Source organism: Nycticebus coucang, chromosome 14 (genome assembly GCF_027406575.1).
Source record: "Nycticebus coucang isolate mNycCou1 chromosome 14, mNycCou1.pri, whole genome shotgun sequence".
NCBI classification, from domain to species: Eukaryota; Metazoa; Chordata; class Mammalia; order Primates; family Lorisidae; genus Nycticebus; species Nycticebus coucang.
The window spans coordinates 271,741-295,001 of record NC_069793.1 but is presented as its reverse complement, the minus strand read 5'-3'; the positions used below and the strand labels follow the sequence as shown (position 1 = coordinate 295,001).

General features: G+C 59.6%; 3 protein-coding genes across 12 annotated transcripts in view; 2 read left to right on the top strand and 1 right to left on the bottom strand.

Annotated features, from left to right (window-relative positions):
- Nucleotides 1-738, top strand: part of ANO9 (anoctamin 9) — a 34,146-nt gene extending 33,408 nt beyond the window's left edge. For all 8 annotated transcript variants that reach the window (XM_053562642.1, XM_053562640.1, XM_053562639.1 and 5 more), the window contains one exon: nucleotides 119-738. In XM_053562642.1, coding sequence (XP_053418617.1) covers nucleotides 119-328 — 210 coding nt within the window. In that variant the 3' untranslated portion in view covers nucleotides 329-738. The remainder of the gene's footprint in view (nucleotides 1-118) is intronic.
- A 134-nt stretch (nucleotides 739-872) lies between these two features.
- On the top strand, nucleotides 873-9,435 carry SIGIRR (single Ig and TIR domain containing). 2 transcript variants are annotated; one of them, XM_053562656.1, is made up of 11 exons: nucleotides 873-1,309; nucleotides 1,582-1,731; nucleotides 5,478-5,642; nucleotides 6,543-6,741; nucleotides 7,226-7,359; nucleotides 7,462-7,602; nucleotides 7,790-7,933; nucleotides 8,092-8,194; nucleotides 8,259-8,409; nucleotides 8,649-8,838; nucleotides 9,101-9,435. In XM_053562656.1, exons 3-11 carry the CDS (start codon nucleotides 5,636-5,638, stop codon nucleotides 9,262-9,264), a joined length of 1,233 nt encoding a protein of 410 aa, XP_053418631.1. In that variant the 5' UTR covers nucleotides 873-1,309; nucleotides 1,582-1,731; nucleotides 5,478-5,635; the 3' UTR covers nucleotides 9,265-9,435. The 2 variants fall into 2 exon arrangements, 1 of the variants encoding a protein (XP_053418631.1); XR_008374347.1 differs by lacking the exons at nucleotides 6,543-6,741; nucleotides 7,462-7,602; nucleotides 7,790-7,933; ... (2 more) ...; nucleotides 8,649-8,838; nucleotides 9,101-9,435 and having other exon boundaries at nucleotides 909-1,226; nucleotides 1,582-5,642; nucleotides 7,226-7,354.
- An 809-nt stretch (nucleotides 9,436-10,244) lies between these two features.
- Nucleotides 10,245-19,543, bottom strand: PKP3 (plakophilin 3). Of its 2 annotated transcripts, none has more exons than XM_053562650.1 (14): nucleotides 19,166-19,543; nucleotides 17,223-17,412; nucleotides 15,311-15,390; nucleotides 14,540-15,168; nucleotides 14,332-14,455; nucleotides 13,597-13,801; nucleotides 12,748-12,922; nucleotides 12,310-12,427; nucleotides 12,068-12,238; nucleotides 11,808-11,993; nucleotides 11,355-11,508; nucleotides 11,056-11,248; nucleotides 10,858-10,945; nucleotides 10,245-10,608 (listed from the first exon to the last, which is right to left on the bottom strand). In XM_053562650.1, the coding sequence occupies exons 1-14, from the start codon at nucleotides 19,244-19,246 to the stop codon at nucleotides 10,573-10,575; spliced, it is 2,430 nt and encodes an 809-aa protein (XP_053418625.1). In that variant the 5' UTR covers nucleotides 19,247-19,543; the 3' UTR covers nucleotides 10,245-10,572. The 2 variants fall into 2 exon arrangements, with proteins under 2 accessions (XP_053418625.1, XP_053418627.1); XM_053562652.1 differs by having other exon boundaries at nucleotides 19,205-19,540.
- Between the last annotated feature and the right edge of the window lie 3,718 nt (nucleotides 19,544-23,261).

The window sequence follows — 23,261 nt, the reverse complement described above, 5'->3', positions numbered from 1 at the left end:
TGAGCCAGAGCTGGGGCCCCTGAGCCGGGGTGAGAGGTGGCTCTCTTTCCATCCTCCTCCCTGGCCTCAATCCCAGGCCTGTACTGACCATTCTGGGCCCCTTCTGCCCTGCCCCCAGCACATTGCCTTGTGCATCAAGCTCATTGCCGCCTGGTTCGTGCCTGACGTCCCCCAGTCAGTGAAGAACAAGGTTCTGCAGCAGAAGTATGATGTTTTGGAGCAGAAGTACTGGAGACTCCGGGAAAAGATGTGGAATGAGAGGATGGGCTGGGTGGGGGTAGGCCAGGCCCCCCCCTCCTGTGGCAGCACCAGGAGCACAGAGGTGTGAGGGACCAGAGGCACCAGCCACTGGGAGCTGACACTTAGAGCCACAGCTGAGCCTCCCACACCACTCAGGACTGTGTGCATGCTGAAGGGTGTGGAGGGGATGCTGTGTGGATGAGGGATCACAGAAGTGCCATGTGTGTTTGGGGCATCTGTACACAGCAAGTCTATGGGCCTTGTTCCATCTGAGGGCTCAGGCCTGACTTGAACCCTGGGGTGTCCCATCACCCACAGAACTTAGGGGGCTTCTCATGCTGTCCCTATGCAGAAACGCTGCAAAAGATTCTTGGGCCTCCCTCTGACTTCTAAGCCCCAGTAGTTGCCCTGGCCCCCTCCTGGTGGGGTAGGGTGGGGAGGCTGGACACCCTTGGCCAGCAGAAGTTTCTGTAATAAAATCAAACTTGTTTGTGTAGATTTCCGGCCCCACTGGACTTAGTTTGCCCTTAGGGCTAGGTGGGAAACTGAGGCCAGCCTGAAATGTGGTAGGTAACCTCAGGCCCCTGTCCCTCCACTGGTTTTCCTTGGGGTTCCACCCTGAGGTGTGCCTTACTGAGATCCGACCCTTTCTGCGCCTGGAGTTTGAGATGGCAAAAGAAGACGCGTCAGGGTTGGTTGCGCCGAGTGGGGGCCAAGACAGGCTTCCTGGAGGACGAGGAAGAGCTGGGAGAGGAGCGGCAGGACCGCAAAGGCGCCCCTGGGGACGGCGGACTCTCCTGGGCTGGTTGAGCCGGATTGGCCACTGCCCCAGGCCCGGGCGGCCGTGGTTCCTGGGGCTAAGCGCTGGACAGGCTCCAGCGCCAGCCTCAGGCGCAAGCCGGACACTTGGGGCCTCCCTCACCCTGGCTGCGGGGCGGAGCCGCACCTGCAGCCGCCCGGCTGTCGCCGCTGCGCACCTGGCTCAGGTGAGCTACCCCACCCTCGCGGCCGCGCGAGCCCCCAGGTCCCGGGAGCAGGTGACTGGCAGTCGTGACTCAGACCCACGGAGGTGAGTGGAAGTTCCGGAGCTGCTTTAGGCCTAGCGGGGGGCCCGGGCGCGGTCCCGCAGGAAGCGGCTCCGAGCCAGACAGGCTCCTCCGTAGCCCGGAAGCCCGAGCTTGCCCGCGACCCGGCCCCTTCGAGGCCTCGCGGGAAGGGGGCGGGGGGCCTCCTTTCCGCTCTGCCCGACTTGGTCCGCGGCTTCCTGGTGAACTCTCAGCGCAGAAAAGCGGAGGGGCGAGGAGCCGCGAGGCCCGCGGGGACCCCATCTCCTCCCCGCAGGCCTGGACCCCAGGCCCGAGGCTTCCTGAGGCGCCGGCGCCGGACAGAGAAACAGGCTGGGACCAGGGCTCGCCGGACGCCAGCGGAGCTTCCGCCATCCGCGCTGCTGCGCTCGGAGCGCTGCGACCAGCCATCCGCGTCCCCGCCTCGGTGCGCGCCCCCACGCGCGATTCGCGCACTCCCGCCCTCCGTGCGCGTTCCCGACCCGCCTGCTCGCCGCACCCGGAGGGTGTGGGGTACCAAGGCGGTCCCTCTCCTACCAGTGGAGCGGAGCGCGGGAGGTGGAGCATGAGAGCAGGAGAGCTGGTCATCGGGGGCCGGGGGAGCGAGACCGAGCCCTTGGTCCGCGGGGCTGCAGCCTTTTACGCATGTTCCATCCCTCAGGAGAGACGCAGGGGTGGCGCGTCGAAGATAGGAGGGAGACGCGCGGAGATTGCGGGTGCTGAGCAGCGAGCCAGCCGGGGTGGGGGATGGCGCAGCGAGCGCTGGTCTGAAGCGCCAGGCGGTCAGGGAGGCCTTCCCCGCGCGTGCAGGGCCCGAGGGCAGGAGGAGCTGACGCTTTCTAGGAATGACAGAGTGTGGGGTGCAGTGCAGGGTGACCGAGGGGCCAGGCTCGTACTTCGATTCTGGTCGTCCTGGGGAGTGGACTTAGGGGCAGGGAGCAGAGTAGGACAGAGCAGTGGACATTAACAAAGGGAGGGGAGGAGGAGGCATCAAGCCATGTCAGGCCAGACCTGGGAGATGGTCACACAGTCTAGGGCACAAACTGGAGAGTCTGGCAGACCTCCAGGCCTCTGCACTTCCTGCCTCCATGTTCCTTAAGTTTCCTAGCCTGAAGTGTGGGGGATACAGCCTCCCTTCTTGGGAAGGGGTATTGCTACTCAGGAGGGCCCACCATGCACCTTTAAGGAGGGCAGGTACACCTCCAAAGTGTGTAGAGGGAGCTGAGGCCTGTGGGGTTGGGGTGCTGCCTCCTCAGCTCTTTCCCAACCTGAGCCCAAGGTGCACCTTGACCTGAGGGTTGAGCACCAGGCCACAGGAGGGTCTAAGCAGGGCTGAGGATGCTCAGAAGTTGCTGCTCCAGGCTCCTCCTCTGCTGGGGCAGGGAGACTGGAGGGGACCCCTGTCTTATACAGTGGGTAATACCAACCCCTTGTCCCTGGGACCTGACTCCCAGGTCAGTGGGGGTGCCAGGAGAAGCCAGCTACCCCTTGCCTTGCTCAGAGGCAAGAGCCTCGGCCATGGCTGCCTGCATTTGCTTCCTTATCTAGAAAGGACCCTGCCCCCTCAGCCCAGCCCACCCAGCCTGAAGCTAAGGTCCATAGGATACCGTAGCTCCTTGTGGCTACTCACTCATTTTGGAGTGTAGGCATGAGGCAACCTAGGTAATCAATGACCGATAGAGAAGGACAGCTATGCCTGGGAGATGAACAGAGGGCAGAAGAGCCCTGCTGGAGGCCCCACTATTGACTGGGAACTTCTGAACCTGGCCTCCCCACCCCCTACAGACCTGTAGAGCAACATGGATGACTCCTCCCCAGTTGAGTTTTGACTAGCCTCATGGGGTGTCCAGGAGGCAGGTTGCACTGCCCTGTCCTTGTGTGTGCAGGACAGTCCTTCTGGGGGTCTCTTTGCCAGAACCCCCACACATACTGAACAGAGGGAAGTGCAGTGCCTGGGTGGGCTGGGCGGGCCCCAAAGGAAGGAGCTGCCTGACTCAGCTACAGGAAGAACAGGGGCAGGCGTGGTGAAAACCACCAACTGCAGGGGAAGGGGTGGGTGCCTGGGTGGGGTTTAAGTTTAGGAGAGGATGTGACTGCAAGGCCAGGAAGCTACAGGGGAAAGTTCTGATTAAAATATACATAAACAAAAGCCAAGTCCTCACTGTGCTTGGTAGCGGATCCCTGGCAGGTGTGGTGCTGTGGACACTGCTTGGGGCCCAGTAGAGAGTTTGCTTCCAAATGCACATCCATGATCACTCCCCCTCACCAGGAAAGAGTTGAAACCTGGTGATGATGCCCTCCCTGCGTCAGCACCTGTCCTTGCAACTGGGCCTGGTGACAGGAGGCCTACAGCACACAGTGAACACACCTGCATGTGTGTGCACACATATGTGAGAATGAGGGCAGCAGGAGGCTGCCAGTGCCACACTGGCAGGGGTCTCAGGATAGGTGTGAGGTACAGTGTGGAGGCTTCAGGATGCTTGTGCCCCTATGCTTTTTGAGAGAAGTTCAAAGTGTCCTGTGTGCTGAGGAGGCAAAAAGGGTGTGTGGTAGGAAGTGTGCTGTGTGGGGTCTGCTAGTGTGCGCACAGGCTGAGCCTGGGGCTCAGTGCAGGTGTGCATGGGCCAGAGACAGGGTTGCTTATACCAGGGTATGCAGAGGAAGGGTGCAAGGGAGGGTGCAGGGGAGAGGGTGTAGGAAGGGTGTACAGAGAAGGGGTGAAAAAAGGGCTCAGGGGAGTGTGTGCAGAGGAGAGAATGCAAGAAGGGTGTACAGAGGAAGGCTGCAGGGGAAGAGGGTGCAGAGGAAGGTGGGGGGGAGGTGCAGGGGGACATGTACAAGGGAGTGTACCTGATGCTTGCTGTGTTTATATCCTGACACTGTGGCCTCAACTTTCAGAAGAGTCTGAGGCTGCTCTTGCAGGGTTCCAGGTCTGAGCTGGGCGGTGGGGGGATTTGAGAGGCCACTGCAGGGAGGGTACATTGCACAGGGGAGTGTCTCTTACAGTCCCTCAATGGGCAGTTCTCCTGCTTCAAAAACTTTCCCGGGGCTATCTTCTTCCCCAAAGGGTTTCTGGAAGGACCCCTTATCAGTGCCCCAGGGAGCATGCCTGAGGCTCTATCAGTTCCCCAGGAAATGTCAGCCCAGCCAAGGTCACTGTGCCTCCCCCTGTGCAGAAGGAACAGTTACTGGTTAACTCCCTACCAAAGCCCCTGGGGCCAAATCCCCGAGGTCCCTTCCCAATGTGTCCACCCAGCAGGGACAATAAGAAGTTCCCATAGAAGAAGCAGGGTGAACCTGGGGTACCTAGGAAGGAGAGGAACCCCCAGGGCCTCAGGCACCTCCTTTTGCAGCCTCATCACTGCAGAGTTCAATGCGTCACAAGAGACATCAGGGCTGGGAATCATCCTGGGCCCTGTGTAGAAGCATTGCCCCTTGGTGGGGTATGGACTTCCCATGAAGAACTGGACAAAACAATGTAGACAAAAGTCTTTGGGTTTGAAAGTGACAAGTCAGGTCACAAAGAGGGCACGGCTCTGGGATCCAGAAGAAGGGATGGCTGTTAGGCCCTTCAGAGTGGCTTCTGTCTCAGTTTGGCCCTGTTTACCCCTCCAGCCTCCAGGACCTCAGGGCACAGTTGAGCTCAGGGTGTCTGTAGGTGTCCCCAATCTGCATGCATTTGTGGACTCGTGACCGAACCGGGAACAAAACCCCACAGTTGGGAGCAAGTGTGGGCCAGAGCCAGGCAACTAGGCACCTGCCCTGCTGGGGGGGGCTGTCGTGGGCACTGCAGCACCCACCCTCATGTGACAGCCCCACTGCAGGAGACAGTAAGGAATGAGACCAATGGCCACCTTGTGAGATGGGTCCCCCTGGTACATGTCCACTGCACCCTGGGCATCATGGTGCCCTGAGGTCCTGGAGGCAGGAGGGGTAAACAGGGCCAGGCTGAGACAGAGGGTTGTCCTGCACCCCTGGGCCACATGAGGTGATCCCCATTCTGATCTTGTGTAAGGGACTCGAGACAACACCCAGCCAGTTCCTAGAAGTTCCACTGGTGGCCGTGAGGCTGGTAGGGTGGCATCTGGTGAAGGGCCAGTGCTCTCTGAGGCCAACAGTTACTGGTTAACTCATCCTGTTCCTGTTTAACTTGTTCCCTGCGGATGGCGGCAGCCTCTGACCCATCCAGGTGCTGTGCTCTGTCCAACTGACCACAAGGACAGAGAGGTGTCCTGCCAGCCCTTGGTGAACCAGTCTGCTCTGCTAAAGAGCCCTGTGGAGCTGGGGTGGCACCAGTGCCCAGCCTTCTGAAGGAGGCCCTGGTCAGAGCCATGGCAGGTAGGCAGGTCAGAGGGGGACAGGTGTGAGTTCCCACTCCCACCTCTGCCCCTGAGGCCACTTCACATCACACTTCCTGCTCTTACCCTAGGCTCTCTGCTTGGCTGTGTGCTGGGCACTGTAGCCTTTGCTCAGCCCTCCCTCCTGGCCTTTGGTCCTGAACCAAAGGGCTGGTGGTGTGGGTGGGCCCTCTACTACTCAGGGTCTCCAGACCAAGTTCATGGAGGTCAGTAAGGCCCAGGAAGGGGAGGAGTGGGTACTGTGGGGCTGGGGCATGGATGGGGGCTGGTAGGAGACCACGGTCTACGAAGAAACGGGCACTCTACTCCACCAGGGCTCCCACCTGGATTCAAAGATGAGAGTGTTCTGGCTTTAGGGAGGTGAAGAGGGGTCCTGAGCCCCAGGCTCCCAGCTCTCCCCCAGTGGAAGGTGCTGGCACACTCAGCACCTGAACCCCCAAACCCCGCCATGCCCACACCCCTTGCAGCAGAGGCAGGCAGGCTGAGGGTGCTGGGTCTGGTCCTCCTGTAAACAGGACATCATGGTATCACTGGGGTGGACAGCAGGTGTATTTGAGAAATGGGGAGCTGGATGCATGTCTTGAGTGGACCAGCATCCAGATGGGCCCCACACAATGGAGCTGGGTTGGCTTAACTGTGACACTGGCTATTGTCCTCCCCCCGCCATGAGCCTACCCTCTGAGCATAGGGCAGTCACAGGCAGGGAAAGCAGAAGGGGAAGACGGGCCAAGTGCAGGCCCCTTCCCATGGACGCATGACAGACGTGGTCTGACCATTAGGCCACTCAAGAATTGCTACCTTCTTCCTGCACCACAGCCCTTCTGGGACCAGTGGGGGCTGGCATCCTGGCATGCTCACCTGCTGTGTCCTCTCTCTTCAGGTGTCTGTGACAGGGCCCCCGACTTCCTCTCCCCCTCTGAAGACCAAGTCCTGAGGACTGCCCTGGGCAGTGCTGTTGTTCTGAACTGTACGGCTTTGGTGGTCTCTGGACCCCCCTGCCCCCTGCCCTCAGTGCAGTGGCTGAAAGACAGGCTTCCACTGGGCAATGGAAGCCACTATAGCCTTCACAGGGACTCCTGGTAAGAGACTGAGGTGCCTAGGGTTAGTGGGACCCCTTGCACAGACCCAGGGCCAGCAGCCTCTCTGATGTATATACTCTGGGCATGGACAAGGTAGTGATTGGCCAGACATGCCATGGATGGGCTGTTGCCATGGACACAGGCAAAGGGTTGGTGACTCCAGAGACAGATCTTGGGGTTCACATGGCCCTTAGAGACTCCCCAGAGCTGTGGGTGTCAGCCCAGCTCTAGAGCTTGAGCACCGACCAGCAGCCAAGACAGCGATCAAGAGACCTTCAGGCCCCAGGCCCAGGATTGGGGTGACTGTTTTGAAGCAGATCCACATTTCCTCCAGGTTCTGGTCACTTCTATTAGCTTATGGCCCAAGAACCACTGGGGAAGTCTCATCTGTGGCCTCCCTGGGAGAGTCCATACAGGTGGGGCTCTGGGGCGTCCACTGATGTTCTCAGGCTCCAGGTGACAGAGCAGGGCTTGGTATCCCCAGGGTCAAGCCTAACTTGTCTGAGACGCTCGTGTCCAGTGTTCTGGAGGTCAACTTGACCAGTACAGAGGACTACGGAACGTTTGCCTGTTCCATCCTGAACGTCAGCTCTGCCTCCTTTACTCTGCGGAGAACTGGTGATGGGGGTGCCGGAGGCGGGGTGGGGGTCTAGGGGTCCAGGGATCTGATGCTGGATGGTGCTAGGGGCAATGGCTCAGGCGATCTCCCGGCCCCCATAGACCCAGCAGGCCACGTAGCAGCGGTGCTGGCCTCTGTCCTGGTCCTGCTGACTTTGCTGCTGGCCACGTTGCTCTATGTCAAGTGCCGCCTCAACGTGCTGCTCTGGTACCAGGACACGCACGGGGAGGTGGAAATGAACGGTGCGCAGGGCACACGCGGGCGGGCGGGGTCGGGCGGGCTCCGGTCTGTGTGTGAGGCTGGGGGCGGGAAGGCTTCATGCCTGGGGGGCTCGGTGCGGCCCAGGAGGATGCAGAACTGGGGACGGCAGAAGGACCTGTGTTGGGGCGGGGAGCCGAAACGGGGGCGCTGACCGGTCGCTGCCCACAGACGGGAAGCTCTACGACGCCTACGTCTCCTATAGCGACTGCCCGGAGGACCGCAAGTTCGTGAACTTCATCCTGAAGCCGCAACTGGAGCGGCGTCGGGGCTACAAGCTCTTCCTGGACGACCGCGACCTGCTACCGCGCGCGGGTACGGCCCCGCCCGGCTCCCCGCAGGCCCCGCCCTCCAGACCCCGCCCCAGCTCCCTGCAGGCCTCGGCCCCGCCCCAGCTCCCGCAGGCCCCGCCCAGGGCCCGGACCGAGCCCTTCCGTGCGCGCCCCGCCCATCTGACACCCGGGTTCCTGCAGAGCCTTCCGCTGACCTGCTGGTGAACCTGAGCCGCTGCCGGCGCCTCATTGTGGTGCTGTCGGACGCCTTCCTTGGCCGGGCCTGGTGTAGCCACAGTTTCCGGTGGGTCCCGCGCGGGGTCGGGGGGGCCCCCAGCCGCGCCCCTCCTGACGGTCCCGCCCCTCAGGGAGGGCCTGTGCCGGCTGCTGGAGCTCACGCGCAGACCCATCTTCATCACCTTCGAGGGGCAGAGGCGCGACCCCGCGCACCCCGCGCTCCGCCTGCTGCGCCAGCACCGCCACCTCGTGACTTTGCTGCTCTGGAGGCCCGGCTCCGTGGTGCGGAGGCTCAGAGTCTGGGGGCCTGGGGGCGGTGGTAGCCCTGGGGATGGGGGCTTTGTGAGTGGTGCCTCGAGTGGGGTCCCGTGGCCTGTCCCCAGGGGAGGAAGCGGGTGGTGGAGGGTGTGGGAACCTGCGGGCCGCTGCACAGAGTGCTCTTTGGGGCCAGGGTGGCTCGGGGCTTCCATTTGCACCTCCTGCCGTGTGTTCACATGCAAATGGCTCAACCTGGCCCCCAGACGCCTTCCTCCGATTTTTGGAAAGAGTTGCAACTAGCGCTGCCGCGAAAGGTGCGGTACAGGCCAGTAGAGGGAGACCCCCAGACTCGGCTGCAGGACGACAAGGATCCCATGCTGATTGTTCGGGGCCGTGTCCGGGAAGGCCGGGCCTTGGACCCGGAACTGGACCCTGACCCTGAAGGAGACCTGGGTATGTCCACCCAGCCCACCCCTGACCTGAGCAGCTCAGCCTGGGGTGGATGGGGCAGGCACAGGTCAGAGGGCTCAGAAAGGGACACATTCCTGCATGGAGCACCCTTGAGGCTGGTGGACAGGCCTGCCTGCAAGCTTTCTGAACCTCATCTGGCCCCACAGCAGGGGGGTGAGCAGGGACTGACCCCCAGGCCAGTGGCTCCTGGAAAAGGAAGACTGTGGACAGCACAGCCTCAGGTGTCCCCGTATCCCCTCCCCAGGTGTCCGAGGGCCTGTCTTTGGGGAGCCATCAGTTCCATCACATGCAAGTGGGGTCTCATTGGGAGAGGGCCGGGGCAGCGAAGTGGACGTCTCAGACCTGGGCTCCCGAAACTACAGTGCTCGCACAGACTTCTACTGCCTGGTGTCTGAGGAGGATGTGTAGCCCTCATCCCACCTGGGGCGCAGCATCACCAGGGACATATGGGGGCTGAGGCAAGTGGGTCGTGTCTGTGACGGGGAGGACCAGGACCCCAGCCTGTAGCCAGGCCTCTCAGGAAGGGGCGTGGCCCGAGGTGCCTCTCAGTGCCAGAAAATAAAGTTGTCTTGGATTCTGCCTGGACCCTGTTATCCTCTCCTGGGTGGGACAGGCCTGCACAGCTCTGCAGAGCATCCTCAGCCTCCTCTTGGCCTGCCTCTGGGCTCACCAGCCTCTGTTCACACCTTTCGCATCTCCTCTGCCACCTAGTCACCTTCCGCCTATCCATTCAAATCTACCCTCTCAACCTCCTCCATCCTGAGCCAGCTCAGGCCCTTGCAGCAGCCTCTTGCAGTCTCCTTGCCTGGCCCCTTATTGGGTGTGTGGCATCCCCAGTTCTTCTCTGGTTTGGACACGTCCTGGAGGGTGACAAGGCCCCTTAGAGACCTCAGGTTCTGAGCCTCACAGAAGCTTTTTGTTATAAAGATAAAAATAGTAACTTCATAATCACATGGCCTGACTCTGGGTGTCATGGGTATAGGTGTCCCAAAGCCTACTGGCCCCCAAGGCTCAGTGGCCAGTGTGAGAGTTGCTGGCCAAGGCCTCTCCAGGCCCAGGTGGGCAGAGAGGGTATTTGTGCCTTTACCACATGAGTACAGTGCACAGGGCAGCCCTGCCTCCAGCCCTCCTCAGTTCCTTTACTGCATCCGTGCCTGGGGTGCACTGAGGCTATCTCTGCTGTCCATCTGTCCCCTGTGCCCTGCAGTGCCAGCTCTCCCTCTGCTAGACATTCTCTTTCTGTCTTGGGTCCTCAGACCTTTGGAGGCTTGTGTGTGAGCTCAGGAGTGAGTGTCCTATGGGCAGGCGGGTGTGGTTGGGGACACTGCAAGTCCCAGGATTGGCCACCCAGGTTGGGCCAACTGTGGAAGTGTGTGGGACAGTGGCCGTGTTCATTGCCATCTTTATTCCCAGTGCTGGCTGTCCTGGGGCATTGCCAGGCCACAGCTAGCCCCACCTTTGCCAACATCCCCAGGTCACCACCCCATGCACCCAAGCTGCCACAAGCTCTGCCCCACCCCCTGCCCTGCAAAAGCCAAGTCCCCAGCTGTGAGGCCCTCCTCCCAGGGGCATAGGCCTTGCAAATTGCACAGGGCCCCAATAAGAGGCCCTTTGGGTAGCAGCCTTCTCTTCCAGGCCAGGCTGGCAAGTGACCACAGCTAAGCCTGTCCCTCGGAGATTGGGCCACATCACTTCTCCTCCTCCATGAGGTCTTGCCTATGGGCCCAGGAAGTCCTCCTTGCGATAGCCCTTCTGTGGTGGAGAGGGGCTGGGAGTCAGGGTACATGCCTGTCCGTACAGTCCTGTCCTCCCTACGCCCATTTTCCTACATGGTCTGCTGGGCGTAGCATAGACCCTTTGTTCCTGGATCTTTGGTCTCCACCCTCCCACTGTCCTCTTCTCAGGTCTCTTGTTCCACATGAGTTTCCATGTCCCACCCTGTTGTCCCATACCGGCCACCCAGGACCCACACATTGCTCGCTCTGGGCTGGAAGAACATACCGCCCGGAAGTCACGGTGGAGCTTGTTGTACTGCCACAGGTTGGCCAAGAGGCTTGAGGCCGCCCGGGAAGACTTCTCACTGTCGGGGCTGAGGGTGGGGGCAGCAGGTGATGCAGGGCCAGAAGGCTAGGTGGGCTAGAAAACCCCACCAGGCTGCTGTAGTTGCATGGCACAGAGAGCAAGGTCGAGTTGCCTCACCTGTCTCGCTTCTTCTTGATGAAGATGAGTTTCCGGAGCCCGTCAAAGTAGAGCAGGTCTCGGGCAGCGATGGGACTGGCCACCACCAGGTTGTTGAGCACAGCTATGATGTTGACCAACACTTCAGCTGGGGGCGATTTCTCACCCACACTGCCAGGGAGCTTCTCAATCAGATGGCTCACCACCTTCGTGGCTGCAGGGAGGTCAGGGGGTCAGTCCTCACCCCCACTCCTGCTACTTCCCCTGAGGAACTCCCACGGGCCAAAGGCGAGCCTAGCTGGGGCGATAGCCTGACTCACACATCTCATCCTTGTTTCTGGCATTGCGAGACAGGTTCCGGATGAGGCCAGTCAGCGAGCGCAGCTGGTGGTGATCTGCAGTTCGGACACGGTCCAGCAGGGGGTTCAGGATGCGTTCCTGCTCCAGGGCCAAGCGGCTCAGCACACCGGCCCACTGTGGGGACAGGCTGTGAGGGGAAGGCCCTCTGACCCCTGTGCCCAACCAGAGGTCTTGGGGCACAATGGCTTCTCTGACTTCTGCTGCCCCCAGCCAGGCCCCCAGAGGACTTGACCCAGCTCAGGAGCCCCCTCCAAGTGGGGACCCAACCTCACAGGGCCCATTCCCAGTACTGACGTCAGGGGATGCCTCCCGCCCAGGCTTCAGGCCCCTGCTCTGTGACCTGCTGCCCCTTCCTCACAGACAGTGATCCTGGGCAAGCTCTGCCCATATCCTCCACCCCATCTGAGGCCCACCCTACGATCGCCCGCTGTGATGTTCTGCAGTGCTCCTGCCGCTGCCTCTGTCGTGTGGCGGTTGAGCTCACAGCGCTGCAGCAGCCGGTTGTACAGCCCCACAATCTGGGGGCTCCACAGCCATTCCAGGCCCTTGGGGTCCTTGGACACCTCCGCGAAGGTGAGCGCGTCGGCTGTCAGTGGCAGCTGGTGAGGAGGCACCGAGGGTCAGCAGGTTGGGGACCAGCCACCCATGCCCATCTACTCAGGCCCAGGCCCACCTCCTGCAGCCTCCGGCTCTGTGGTGTGAAGCAGCCTACCACCTCGCCTGGTGGCACCCCTGCCAGGTCCCTGCGGCCCCTGCCCTCAAGCCTCTGCAGGGCAGATGGTGGCATCTCATCATACAGGCGGTAGGACAGGTTCCGCAGCACACACACTGAGTTCTCCACGCTCTGTGGGGTGGGGGCAGGAGGTCAGAAGGAACCCTGAGTGTGCCCAGTCCCCCTCAACCAGCAGCCCTCACCTTGTCCTCGCACTTGCCCACGTCCAGGGCATGGTTGATGTAGGTGACCAGGGCATCCACCAACCCGTGACACTCGCGCATCTTCTGGCGAGTGGCCTGAGAGGCTGAGCTGAGGTTCCTAGGGACCAGGGCAGGTCAGAGCCCCAGGTCAACCACACTTGGGTGCTGAACCATCCATTCCCTACCTGAGCTGGCCAGGTCCCTCCCTGTCCTGGTCCTGCTGCCTACCCCTCCCCAACGCACTCTTTGTGGTGTGTGGTCAGCTGAGAAGCCAGATCAGGTCCTAGGTTTCATGGACCTGTGCCCGCTGACACCTAACACAGCCACACCTTGTGGCCACATCTGGCCTGTTCCGAGTCTTTCCTCAGCCCCTGCATTCTTCTGACTGTGTGGGCTTCTCCCACCCCTTCTGGCTAGGTCCACCTTGTCCTCTGGCACCTGAGGAAGCCAGTGGCGTTGTAGAAGATCTCAGCCTCAGAGGCACTCTGCTGGATGAGGGGGGGACCACCAGCCCCTGACAATGGGCTCAGTACCAGGTCCGTGAGTTGCTCCAGAGTGTCACGGGCCAGGCGGTCCTTCAAGTTGTCACTGGATGAAAGGTTCCACAGAATCCCTGGGCAGATGGGGCCGGGGCTGCTGTCAGACTCTGCCACCCTGTGCCCTTTGGTTTTCTGGGGATGGTGTGGTAGAGGATCCTTACGCCCACCAGGGCTTCCCTGGGGTTTTATGCTTTATCCAGAAACCCCTCTGGGGAGACACTGAGTGACTTCTAGAGTTACAGGATGGGCCCAAGCAAGAGAGAACAACACTTGGGGACGAGAGGCCCTGGGGTGGCGGTGGCTCCAAAGAGACACAGCCAAGAATAGAGTTGTTGGGGACCTGTAACAGAGACAAAGTTCCGAGGAGAGCAAGAGTGAGGACAGCCAACAGAGAAAGGAACAGCAAGGCAAAGGGAAGGAAGGAAACACCGTGGGGTAGAGGAGGCAGGCGGAGGAGGGACACAGCCAGAGGGAGAGACAGGTGAAGAGGAGACAGGTAAAGGTGGGAGATGGGGTTGGTGGGGAGGACAGGTGGAGACGAACAGGTGAGGGAGGCAGAAGGCCAGAAAGAGGGGCAGGTGGAAGGAGACCGGCAGAGAAGGCCAAGTGGAGGAGGAGGAGGAGGAAGACAGCTGGAGAGAGGGATAGGCAGAGGAGGGAAGGCCCAGTGGGGATGGGGGGGCAGGGGGCCAGGTAGAGGAGGGATGACGGGTAGAACAGTGGGTCCAGGTGGGGGGGACAGTGGCACCTGTGACGTTCTTGCGCAGCTCATCGTCCTGCTCCCGCAGTGTCCGAAGTAGCTCAAATATCCCATTCTCCTCCACCAGGGCCAATTTGTTGTCTGCATTGTCATAGATGAGGTTGCGCATAGCGCCTGTAGCATGGCGCTGCACCTCCTGGTTGGCATGGTTGAAGAGCTTCACCAGCCTGGGAATGGCGTGAAGGCTGCGGGCCTGTGGGCACAGGCATGTGGGCATGTACACACGTATGAAGACACATGTGAATTGATGCGGACTATGAACTGCAGAGCTGGCCTGGCACTCCCCTTCTTCCAGAAAGTTAGCCTGGCCTGCCCCAGCCTACACTGACCTCCTTTGAGCTCCTCTTGTGTGTAGGCCCCTCTGTGCCACAGACACAGGGGAGCCACATGGTGATGGCCAAGAACACACTGTCTCCTTGGACCAGTCTGCCCAAGGTGTATGCAAACATGTCCAGGTGTGTGGAGACATGTACGTAGATGTGTATAGTCACATACAGTAGCATGCAGGTATATGCAGCTATGCACAGACGTATACAGATATGTGTAAATGTATACAGGCACGTGCAGGTGTATGCAAATTCTACCCCTACCCATCTGCTGAGAAGGGTGGGGTCTGCCCAGAGACCAGAGAGGGGTGGTCAGGAGCCAGAGGTCAGTGAACGGTGGTGGGGCCAGCAGGGTGGCCACCAAGGGGTGGTGAGTGGGTGGTCAGGGGCTAGTCACCTGCTTCTTGGCCATCGCATCACTGTAGCACTTGTGCTGGATGTAGGCTGCTCCTAGCACCTGCAGGTTGGGGTCTGAGGCCATGAGGTACTTGACTGCTGAGGGCAGGTCGATGTCATCAAAACTGCAGAGCCAGGGGTCAGGGTACACAGGCTCAGGTCACAGCTGTGGCAGAAGCCCCCTCCCTGTGCTAGCCCTAGCTGCTCACCCGCTGCTAAGCCTTTGCAGGGTGCGGTGGCCACAGTAGCTGTCCAGCCCACGCACATCAGGTAGGGGGCCCGAATCAGCCAGGCTGAGGCTACGCACAGATGGTGCTCGGGCCACAGGCTCCAGGGATGTCCCTGGTAGCACTGCCCCAGCCCCGCCACGGCTTCGATGGCTGCTCTGGAATCGCTGTAAGGTCCGCATGGCAGGGGCACGGATGGTCCGGCTTGGTGGGCCCTCAGTGGCCTCTGGCCAGTCTAGCCCCCCTGCCCGACCTGAGCCGGAGCTGGCCTGGCGCTCATAAGCAAAAGCCCTGTAGGTAGAAGTGGCTGCAGGCTCTAGTTGCTCGGACACCACACTGTAGCGGTCATCCAGGCCCCCGGCCCCCAGCCTCAGTGAGCGCAGTGACAAGGTATCATAGTCAACCCGGCTCCCAACCCCACCACGCTCATGGAAGGACGCAGGCCTGGTGGGCATGGGTTGGGTAGGCTGGGTACCCCGGTACCCTGCAGTCCCAAAGGCACTGCCCCCGTTGTGTGCAGAGCTCAGCCTCTGACTGCAGCTCAAGTCAACCGCCGAGCGGGAGGACCAGGAGGCCGGGCCATAGGTTGGTTTGGCGATGGGCCGGAAGGTCTGTGGGCAGGAAGCAACAGTGAGGAGGATCCCGGGGCTCACCCACAGCATTCCCGGAGCCCCCAGCCTCACCAATAGAGCCTCCCACTCTATGGGCGGCAGAGCACAGACTGCGCCCACTCTGGCCAGGTCCATCACTCACCGAGGTCTTATCCCCACTCAGGCCCTGAGAGCGTGAGCTGAAGCCAGACTGCAGGGTGTGGTACTGACCCCTCGACGTGCCTGTGAACAGGGACAGTGATAGACTATCTGGGCCAGACAGCAAAGCACTGGCCTCCTGCCTCTCACCAGATGTCTCTGCTCCCGACCCTGGGAGCAGCCGTGGATCGAGGGCAGGAAGGTCAGGTGGACCTAGGGATTCGGGCTGCCTGGGGAATATGTCAGAGATTCTTCCATCAGTGTTCCAATCCCTGCCAGGGAACAGCACCCTTCCCCTTCTTCCAGAAAGTTAGCCTGGCCTACCTCAGCCTACACTGACCTCCTTTGAGTTCCTCTTGTGTGTAGGCCCCTCTGTGCCACAGACACAGGGGAGCCACATGGTGATGGCCAAGGACACACTGTCTCCTTGGACCAGTCTGCCCTGATGGCAGGGACCGAGGCAGAGGCCTCACTCACCCACCCTGTGAAGCACAAGTGCAGCTATCCTGGCCCCTCTCCATGGGCAGTAGACAGACAGGCAGGTGGGTGGAAGGTGGAAGGATGGAGAGACAGGACAGTGGGTGGTGAGTGAGGGTCACATGGGTGATGGCCAGTGGACAACTAGATGAATAGGTGGAGTGGACAGAGGGGTGTGGCTGACTGATGGACAGACAGGCAGGTGTATCAGGAGAGCTAGACACAGACCAGCAACCTTCCCCAGGGGTTCCAGGGGTGTGCATAGAAGTGGGGGCCCTGGCTTTCCCCAGACCCACCCTGGTTAATGAGGCTTCTGACGCTAGTGAGGCCCAGCCTAGGGGACACGCCCCCACCTAGGGACCTTACCCCCACCCCCAAATTATAATCCACCTCCCCCTAATTGGCAGGGTGGCCAGGGTAGTAATTAACCCCTTCCTTCACCCTGCTCCACCTCATGACCCCTGGGCACTTGATCTAGTTACCAGCAAGGCTAAGACCCAGGGAGGAAGTCCCACAATCCAGACCACCCTGCCCCTCTTCCCTTTGACCAGTGGCTACAGCCAGTCCTGGGCAGGTCCCCCAAATGTCACATGGACCATGTTAAACTGTCTGGGCCCCCATCATTCTGGGAGGTTCATCTTGGTGTCTAACCTTAGTTCCTGTTGCTGTAGCCTGACAAGGGAGGAAATGACATTTCTAGAACTGCCCTGAACTCAACTGCCTATGTAATCCCTCAAAACACCCAGGGACAAACACCCACCCAGTACCCCGTGGGGCCAGGGTTCCTGCTCAGGAGGATCTAGCTGGCTCTGAGGAGCACTCCCCCATCTACTGTTCTCAGAGGGAATATCTGTGTCACTCCAGCCAGGCCCTCCCCCTACAATTCCGCAGGGAGCCCCTGATCCAGACAGGCCTGGGCACTCCTCCAGGATTTCCCAGAAACCCCCCATCCCCGCCCCTCCACTGCCCTTCCTGGTCTGCTCATTCCTGTAGGGAGTAGGAGGCCCGATTTGGGGGTCAGGGGGTGGTGTCTGAGGGTCTGTGTTTTGTCCCCAGCACTGTATGAGGCCATGCTACACAGGGCTAGGTGTGTACATGTTCCAGGTTTGCAGACAGGCCTGGCCTGCCCGCCATGTGCCCATGTGCTGATCCCCTGTCCTCCCCACAGGGAAGGCTTGAGGCTTAGGGAACAGGTGGGGCTCAACAAGGCTTGGTCCCCAGACGGCCCAGGGGTCCCTGCCTGGGGGGATAGCTCCACCCATGGGTTCTCCCTGCCTCTTGGGGCGGGGCAGGTGACTCAGAGCGAGGCCTAGGTGAGTCAGGAACTGAAGCCGGAGCCGCCCGCTGCGGCCTCTGCCCCTTGTACCACGATCCTGCTGTGGCCACCTCTGCCTGCTACTGCTGTCCCTTCTACCCAGCCCCTTGTTTCATTGGCCTACCTCTGGCTACCTCCGTGTCCATCTCAGTGGCTCCATTGTGGCGCGGCTGCTGGCCCAGCTGCAGAAGGCGGGCACGGACCTGCTCCTGGACACGAGCTATCCGTAGTCGCTCCGCCTCTGGCCCCTCTGTGCCCCTGCGGTCCAGCTGCAGGTCAGAGGGCAGCGCCAAGGAGCAAACACCGGCCTCGGGCTTTAGGGCCGACAGCAGGAAGTTACCGTCCTGCATGGCAGCAGGGGTGCCTGGCTGGTCCAGCTGGCCTGGCCCTCAGCGGCCACCTCCAACCTAAACTATCTTCACAGTCTTGTCCCTTGAGGCCCTGTTCCCAAAGTCCCCTCCCTGCTAGCCGCACCCAGAGCCAGCCTGGAGACAGACGCCGGCCTAGCCCTGAGCTCAGCTGGGGGCGGGGATACCTGGGCCAGGTGGGAGGGAGGGGCTGCGCCTGCTTAAGGTGGAGTTTGGGCGGAAGAACAGGCCCTGCATGGCCCCAAGTGCCAGCCTGGCCTCCTGTCTCCTTTTTCCAATCCCAGGCAGGACCACAGGGCTGTGGGACCTTCTTGCTCTCAGCCTGTAAAGGTCAGACCTGGCCAAGTCGGGTGGGGTGGGGTGGGTCAAATGGACTCACTGGGGTGCCAGTGGGCTGACCAGCCCCCATGTCCTAAGTGTTAGGGAAGGCCCAGCATACTTTTGGGGAAGCCTGAGTTTTGCTATCCCCCAGTTTGAAGGGGAAGGTAGCTTACTCCCTGGGGGTCTAGGGCTCTAGGTAGCCCAAGGTCCAGGCAGCCCTCAAGGTAGCCCAACCAGGAGACCAGGGCAAGGCCAGCTGGACCTTCCTGGCTTCTGGGACCCCAGCACTCTGGCTTCTGCCCACAGGCCTTGGGGTGGGAGGCGTTCCCAGCACATGAGTCAGGGCGACAGGCGGGGCGGCCCTAGGGGGTTGACTCAGAGGGGCCCAACTCATGTCAGTGCCTGCCAGGCTGTGGGGAGGATGTGTGGGGGAGGTACCCAGGAGTCTGGGGGGCCAGGGGCTGGGATGGTGGGACCCAGGAGTGTTGAGGGGCAGGGGCTGGGGTGGGGAGCCCAGGAGTTTGAGGGGCAGGAGCTGGGGTAGGGACCCAGGAGTCTGGGGGGGCAGGGGCTGAGATGAGGAACCCCGGAGTTTGGGGGACCAGGGGCTGGGGTGAGGAGCCCAGAAGTATGGGGGTCTGGGATAGGGAGCCCATCAGTCTGAGGGGCCAGGGGCTTGGATGGGGAACTTAGGAGTCTGCGGGGCTTGGGGCTTGGATGGGGAACCCAGGAGTCTTGGGGGCTTGGGGCTGGGATGGGGAGCCCAGGAATTTGGGGGGCTGGGATACAGAGCTCAGGAGGCAAGATGGGGAACCCAGGAGTCTTGGGGGCAGGGGCTGGGATGGGGAACCCAGGAGTCTGGGGGGGCAGGGGCTGGGATTGGGGCCCAGGAGTCTAGGGGTATGGAGGGGAGGCCCAGGCCAAGCAGGGTCTCCACGAGATGACCCTCAAGCAGCCCCAGCCACCTGGACAGCAGGCTCTGAGATTTCTCACTGAGGCCCGGTGACCATGACCAGCTCCTGGTAGGTTGGGAGTGCTGGGGACAGGCTAGGAGGGCCAGGGTGAGGGACTAAGTCACCCAGGCTTCTCTCTGCCTCTTCCTGGGCCCTGACCCTGGTCTTGGGTCTCTCCCCTTCAGACCCTTGCCCCAGCCTTGGTCTCCTGAAGACAGGGTCTTAATTGATGGGGGCAGAAGTGGGGATAGGAAGGGGTCAGGGCCAGGAGGCAGCATTGAGGTCAGTGCTGAGGAGGAGGAGCTGGAGGATAGGGGTCAGAGGTCAGTGTTGCAGGTTAGAGGGGAAGGGAAGGGTTCCCTGCATAGGGAGGGTTAGGATGGGGCCTCCAGGTGGTGGGTGGTAGGGCAGGAACAGGAGCCTACCCTGCAAGAGGTCTGGATCCCGCTAGGCCCCTGGCTCACCCCAGAGGCCACTGCTGCTGGCCGAGTTATCCTGGGCTGCATCCTGGACCTGGCTGTGCGGGGCGTCCTCTGGACAGAATTGTGGGGACCCCGCAGGGCAGGATGGGAACACCCAGCTCATCAGACCGGTTGCTTCCTTGGGAGATGTGTTTCGTGTGGAAAAATCCCGGGAGACAAGTTTGTGCGGCACAGAGCAGGCCTGGAGGCGGGTGCCTGGAACCGGCCAGGGCCCGCCCAGCCTTGGGTCCTCCAGGGCTCCCCTGAGCCCTATTGAGGCCCAGCCGGGCAGCATGATGGGTCAGCCAGCCTGGAGGGGCTTGTGAGAGGGCATCTGTGGGGCCCTGGATAGGGGGACTTTTGTTGAGCTGGAGCCACGATGGGGTCGCCAGATGCCCAGCAGCCTGTGAGTCAAGTTCTATAGACCTTTGTCCTTCCCTTGGTAGGGGGCTGTGAGTGGCACAGAGCTATGGCAGCCACTCTGAGGACAGGTGGCCCCTGAGCCACACTGTGTGGCCTCTGTGTCTCAAAGTCCCAGGAAAGCCTGGAATCTGGTCTCGCTTTCTCTAACCACTGTGGGGCTTGAGGTGGCCATGCCTGCTGGGCCCCCTGCCTCTCCCAGCCCTGTGACTGGCCTTCTGCTCTGTGATCTGAGTGTCTCCCTCCGTGAGGCAGGGAGCACAGGAGAAGGGCTTGATACTGGGCTTCCTGGAGGAGGTGGCCAGCGATGAAGCTTCACCCAGGGAGCTTCAGAAGCCAAGAAGGGAGTACTCTGTCTGAGAGGGAGGGACTGGAGCCCCTGTGGGAGCTGTCGCATTGAGGGCCTCCAAGAATGAGTGAACAGCTCCCTTCCCAAAAGGAGCTGGGATGAGGCAACTTGGCAGCCTGGGGCAGCACTGGTGGAGGGGCCATCCCCACTGAGGTGCACTTGGAAGGACCCCTGGGGTGGAGGGAGGTGTGGTGGAGCCCACAAGGCTGGGGTGGGGAGGTGTTCATGTTACCTTCAGTAGTGAGGGCAGCTGGAGACCCTTCTGGGCTCCAGCCAAGTCCAGCCCAGGGCCTGGCCCTCCATGGAGTCCCCTGTGAGCACTGCACCTGGCTCCAGCCGTATGGCTCCTATGATCCTGCAACTCTGGGTTTGGGTTGGGTGGCTCTGACCCCTGAACCCCCAACCTGTGCTCGTGGTGTGGAAGTAGCTGAGGGGCGGGGCGGGACAGAGCCTTCCATCTGCCCACACACCACCCATGCCCTCCTGCCGGCTGGCCAGTCTGTCTCATCCACCCATGGGTTGCTAGTTCAGCAGCTGTGTCTGGGGCTCTTCCTAGCGCTCCTCTAGGACAGGGTCTACAGGAGCTCCCTTGGAGTATGGTGTCAGAGACAGTGACAAACCTCAGCTACTCCTTGCCATGCTGCCTGTCAGGGCAGATAGAATAGAAGCCTCTGGGCTACAGGGATATTGTGGCTGCTCTATAGAAGCCCCCAAAAGGAACAAGGACCCAGCCAGGAGCAGAGTGGCTGGTGCCACCCAGCCCTCCCAGGCAGACAGGTGACCCACTCCCACCATCTGATGCCCACGGGGGTCTTTCTCCAGAAACCCAGTGATGGTTTTTTTTGCATCAACACTTCAGTCTTAGATTCTAACTTGTGTGTAGTCCAGAAAATACTTCTTCTGCTGTGTCACCTGCACATTACATCATACTTTCTCAGGAGCAGCTTTTGTCCTTGCTCTATTCCAGTTCTTTCTCCCAACCTTGACTTCTGTGCTTCTCACTGGGTTTTCAACTCCCATTATTTTTATTTTTTGAAATTGCTAAATTGAGGCTGGGTGCAGTGGCTCACACCTATTATCCCAGCACTCTGGGAGGCCAAGGATCACCTGAGTTTAGGAGTTCAAGACCAGCCTGAGCAAGAGCGAGACCCCGTCTCTACTAAAATTAGAAAAACTAGCCAGGCATTGTGGTGGGAGCCCATAGTTCCAGCTACTCAGGAGGCTGAGGCAAGAAGATTACTTGAGCCCAAGAGTTTGAGGTTGCTGTGAGCTATGATGATGCCATGGCACTTTACCTAGAGAGACTCTGTCTCAAAAATAAATAAAGACAAGGAAAGAAATTGCTAAAGTGGCTTTTATTTCTATAAACATTTTATTTTTCTCTTCCATTTCTTTTCCAAGTGTTGTCAGATAATTTTTATTTCCTTTGTTTATATCATTGATTAAAAAAAATAATTCTGGCCAGGCCTGGTGGCTCACACCTGTAATCCCAGGACTCTGAGAGGCCGAGGAGGGAGGATTGCTTGAACTCAGGAGTTCAAGACCAGCCTGAGCAAAAGCGAGACCCCGTCTCTACTAAAATTAGAAAAACTAGCCAGGCATTGTGGTGGGAGCCCATAGTTCCAGCTACTCAGGAGGCTGAGGCAAGAAGATTACTTGAGCCCAAGAGTTTGAGGTTGCTGTGAGCTATGATGATGCCATGGCACTTTACCTAGAGAGACTCTGTCTCAAAAATAAATAAAGACAAGGAAAGAAATTGCTAAAGTGGCTTTTATTTCTATAAACATTTTATTTTTCTCTTCCATTTCTTTTCCAAGTGTTGTCAGATAATTTTTATTTCCTTTGTTTATATCATTGATTAAAAAAAATAATTCTGGCCAGGCCTGGTGGCTCACACCTGTAATCTCAGGACTCTGAGAGGCCGAGGAGGGAGGATTGCTTGAACTCAGGAGTTCAAGACCAGCCTGAGCAAAAGCGAGACCCAATCTCTACTGAAAGTAGAAAAATTAGCTGGGCATTGTGGCGGGTACCTGTAGTCCCAGTTACTTGGGAGGCTGAGGCAGGAAGATCACTTGAGCCCTTCAGGTTGTAGTGAGCTACAATGATGCCACAACGCTCTAGCCTGGGCAACAAAGTGAGACTGTATCCCCTCCCCCCACCAAATTTTTTTTTAAATTTCCTTAAACATCACCACTGACCCCTACCCTCTCCACCCTGCACTGGAATGTACAGTCTACAAGGGCAGGGGTTTTGTCTGTTCTCTCCACTGCTTTCCCTCAGTGCTTGACACAGTGGATGCTCAATGAACAGTCATTAACACATATTAATAAATTACAATGTGAGCGAAGTGCAGATTATATGAAATTTTGTGTGAAGTTTTCCCTGCTTCCCAAGGTTCTTCTTCTGAATGTCATCTTTATCTCTTGTCTCTGTTCCTCAGTTTCTTGGGGGTGGTATTATTAAATGCAATGCTAGTTCTTTTCTTGTTGTGAAGCACATGTGAGTGGAAACAATTCCACCTGAACTAGATACTTAAGGAAGAACAAGCAGTGCCAGCTGGGCACCTGGCAGTGTCCAGGCAGGGTGTCACCCTGGGGGGCACCTGTTGCCTGGGATAGAACTTGTGAAGCCCATATGACTCAGGTGACTAAATGTCTACTGACGTCAGCTGGCCACACCGGTCAGCAACCACAGAACCAAATGCTCCTTCCCAGCCCTTCCAGTGTTGCTATCTCCAGTTTTCTTGGGGACAAATCAGAGTGCCCACCTGGCTCCTTCTAGTCTACCTTTTCTGCTGTCCTGTGTCCATGATGAGGCATGACCTAAGGCTGCTGTTCAGGTGAATCTTGAGACAGCTTGGGTTGCCAGGCATGTGAATGAGGAGGGAGGTAGATGACCCCAGACACATAACACACCCTAATCCCAGCACCTGTGGCTATTGCCTCATCTGGAGAAAGGGCTTTGTAGACATGACCCATCCAGTGAAGGAAGCTGTGATTGATCCTCTGGGTGGCCCACAGTAATCATCAGGCTCCTTACAAGAGGGGTGGGAGATGTGCTGATGGAAGCAGAGAGGAGGGAGAGAGAGGAGGCAGCGCAGCTGCCGGCTTTGAGGGTGAAGGGGCCTGAGCCAGGGACTGCCCAAGGGGCCTCCAGAAGCTGGAAAGGCAGAGAAGCAGGAGAGGCCTCCGAAGGAGCACAGCCCTGCTGACACCTTGATTTTAGGACATCTGATCTCCAGAAGTGTAAGATAACAAGTCTGTGTTGTTCAAGCCACTGTGTGTGTGGTAA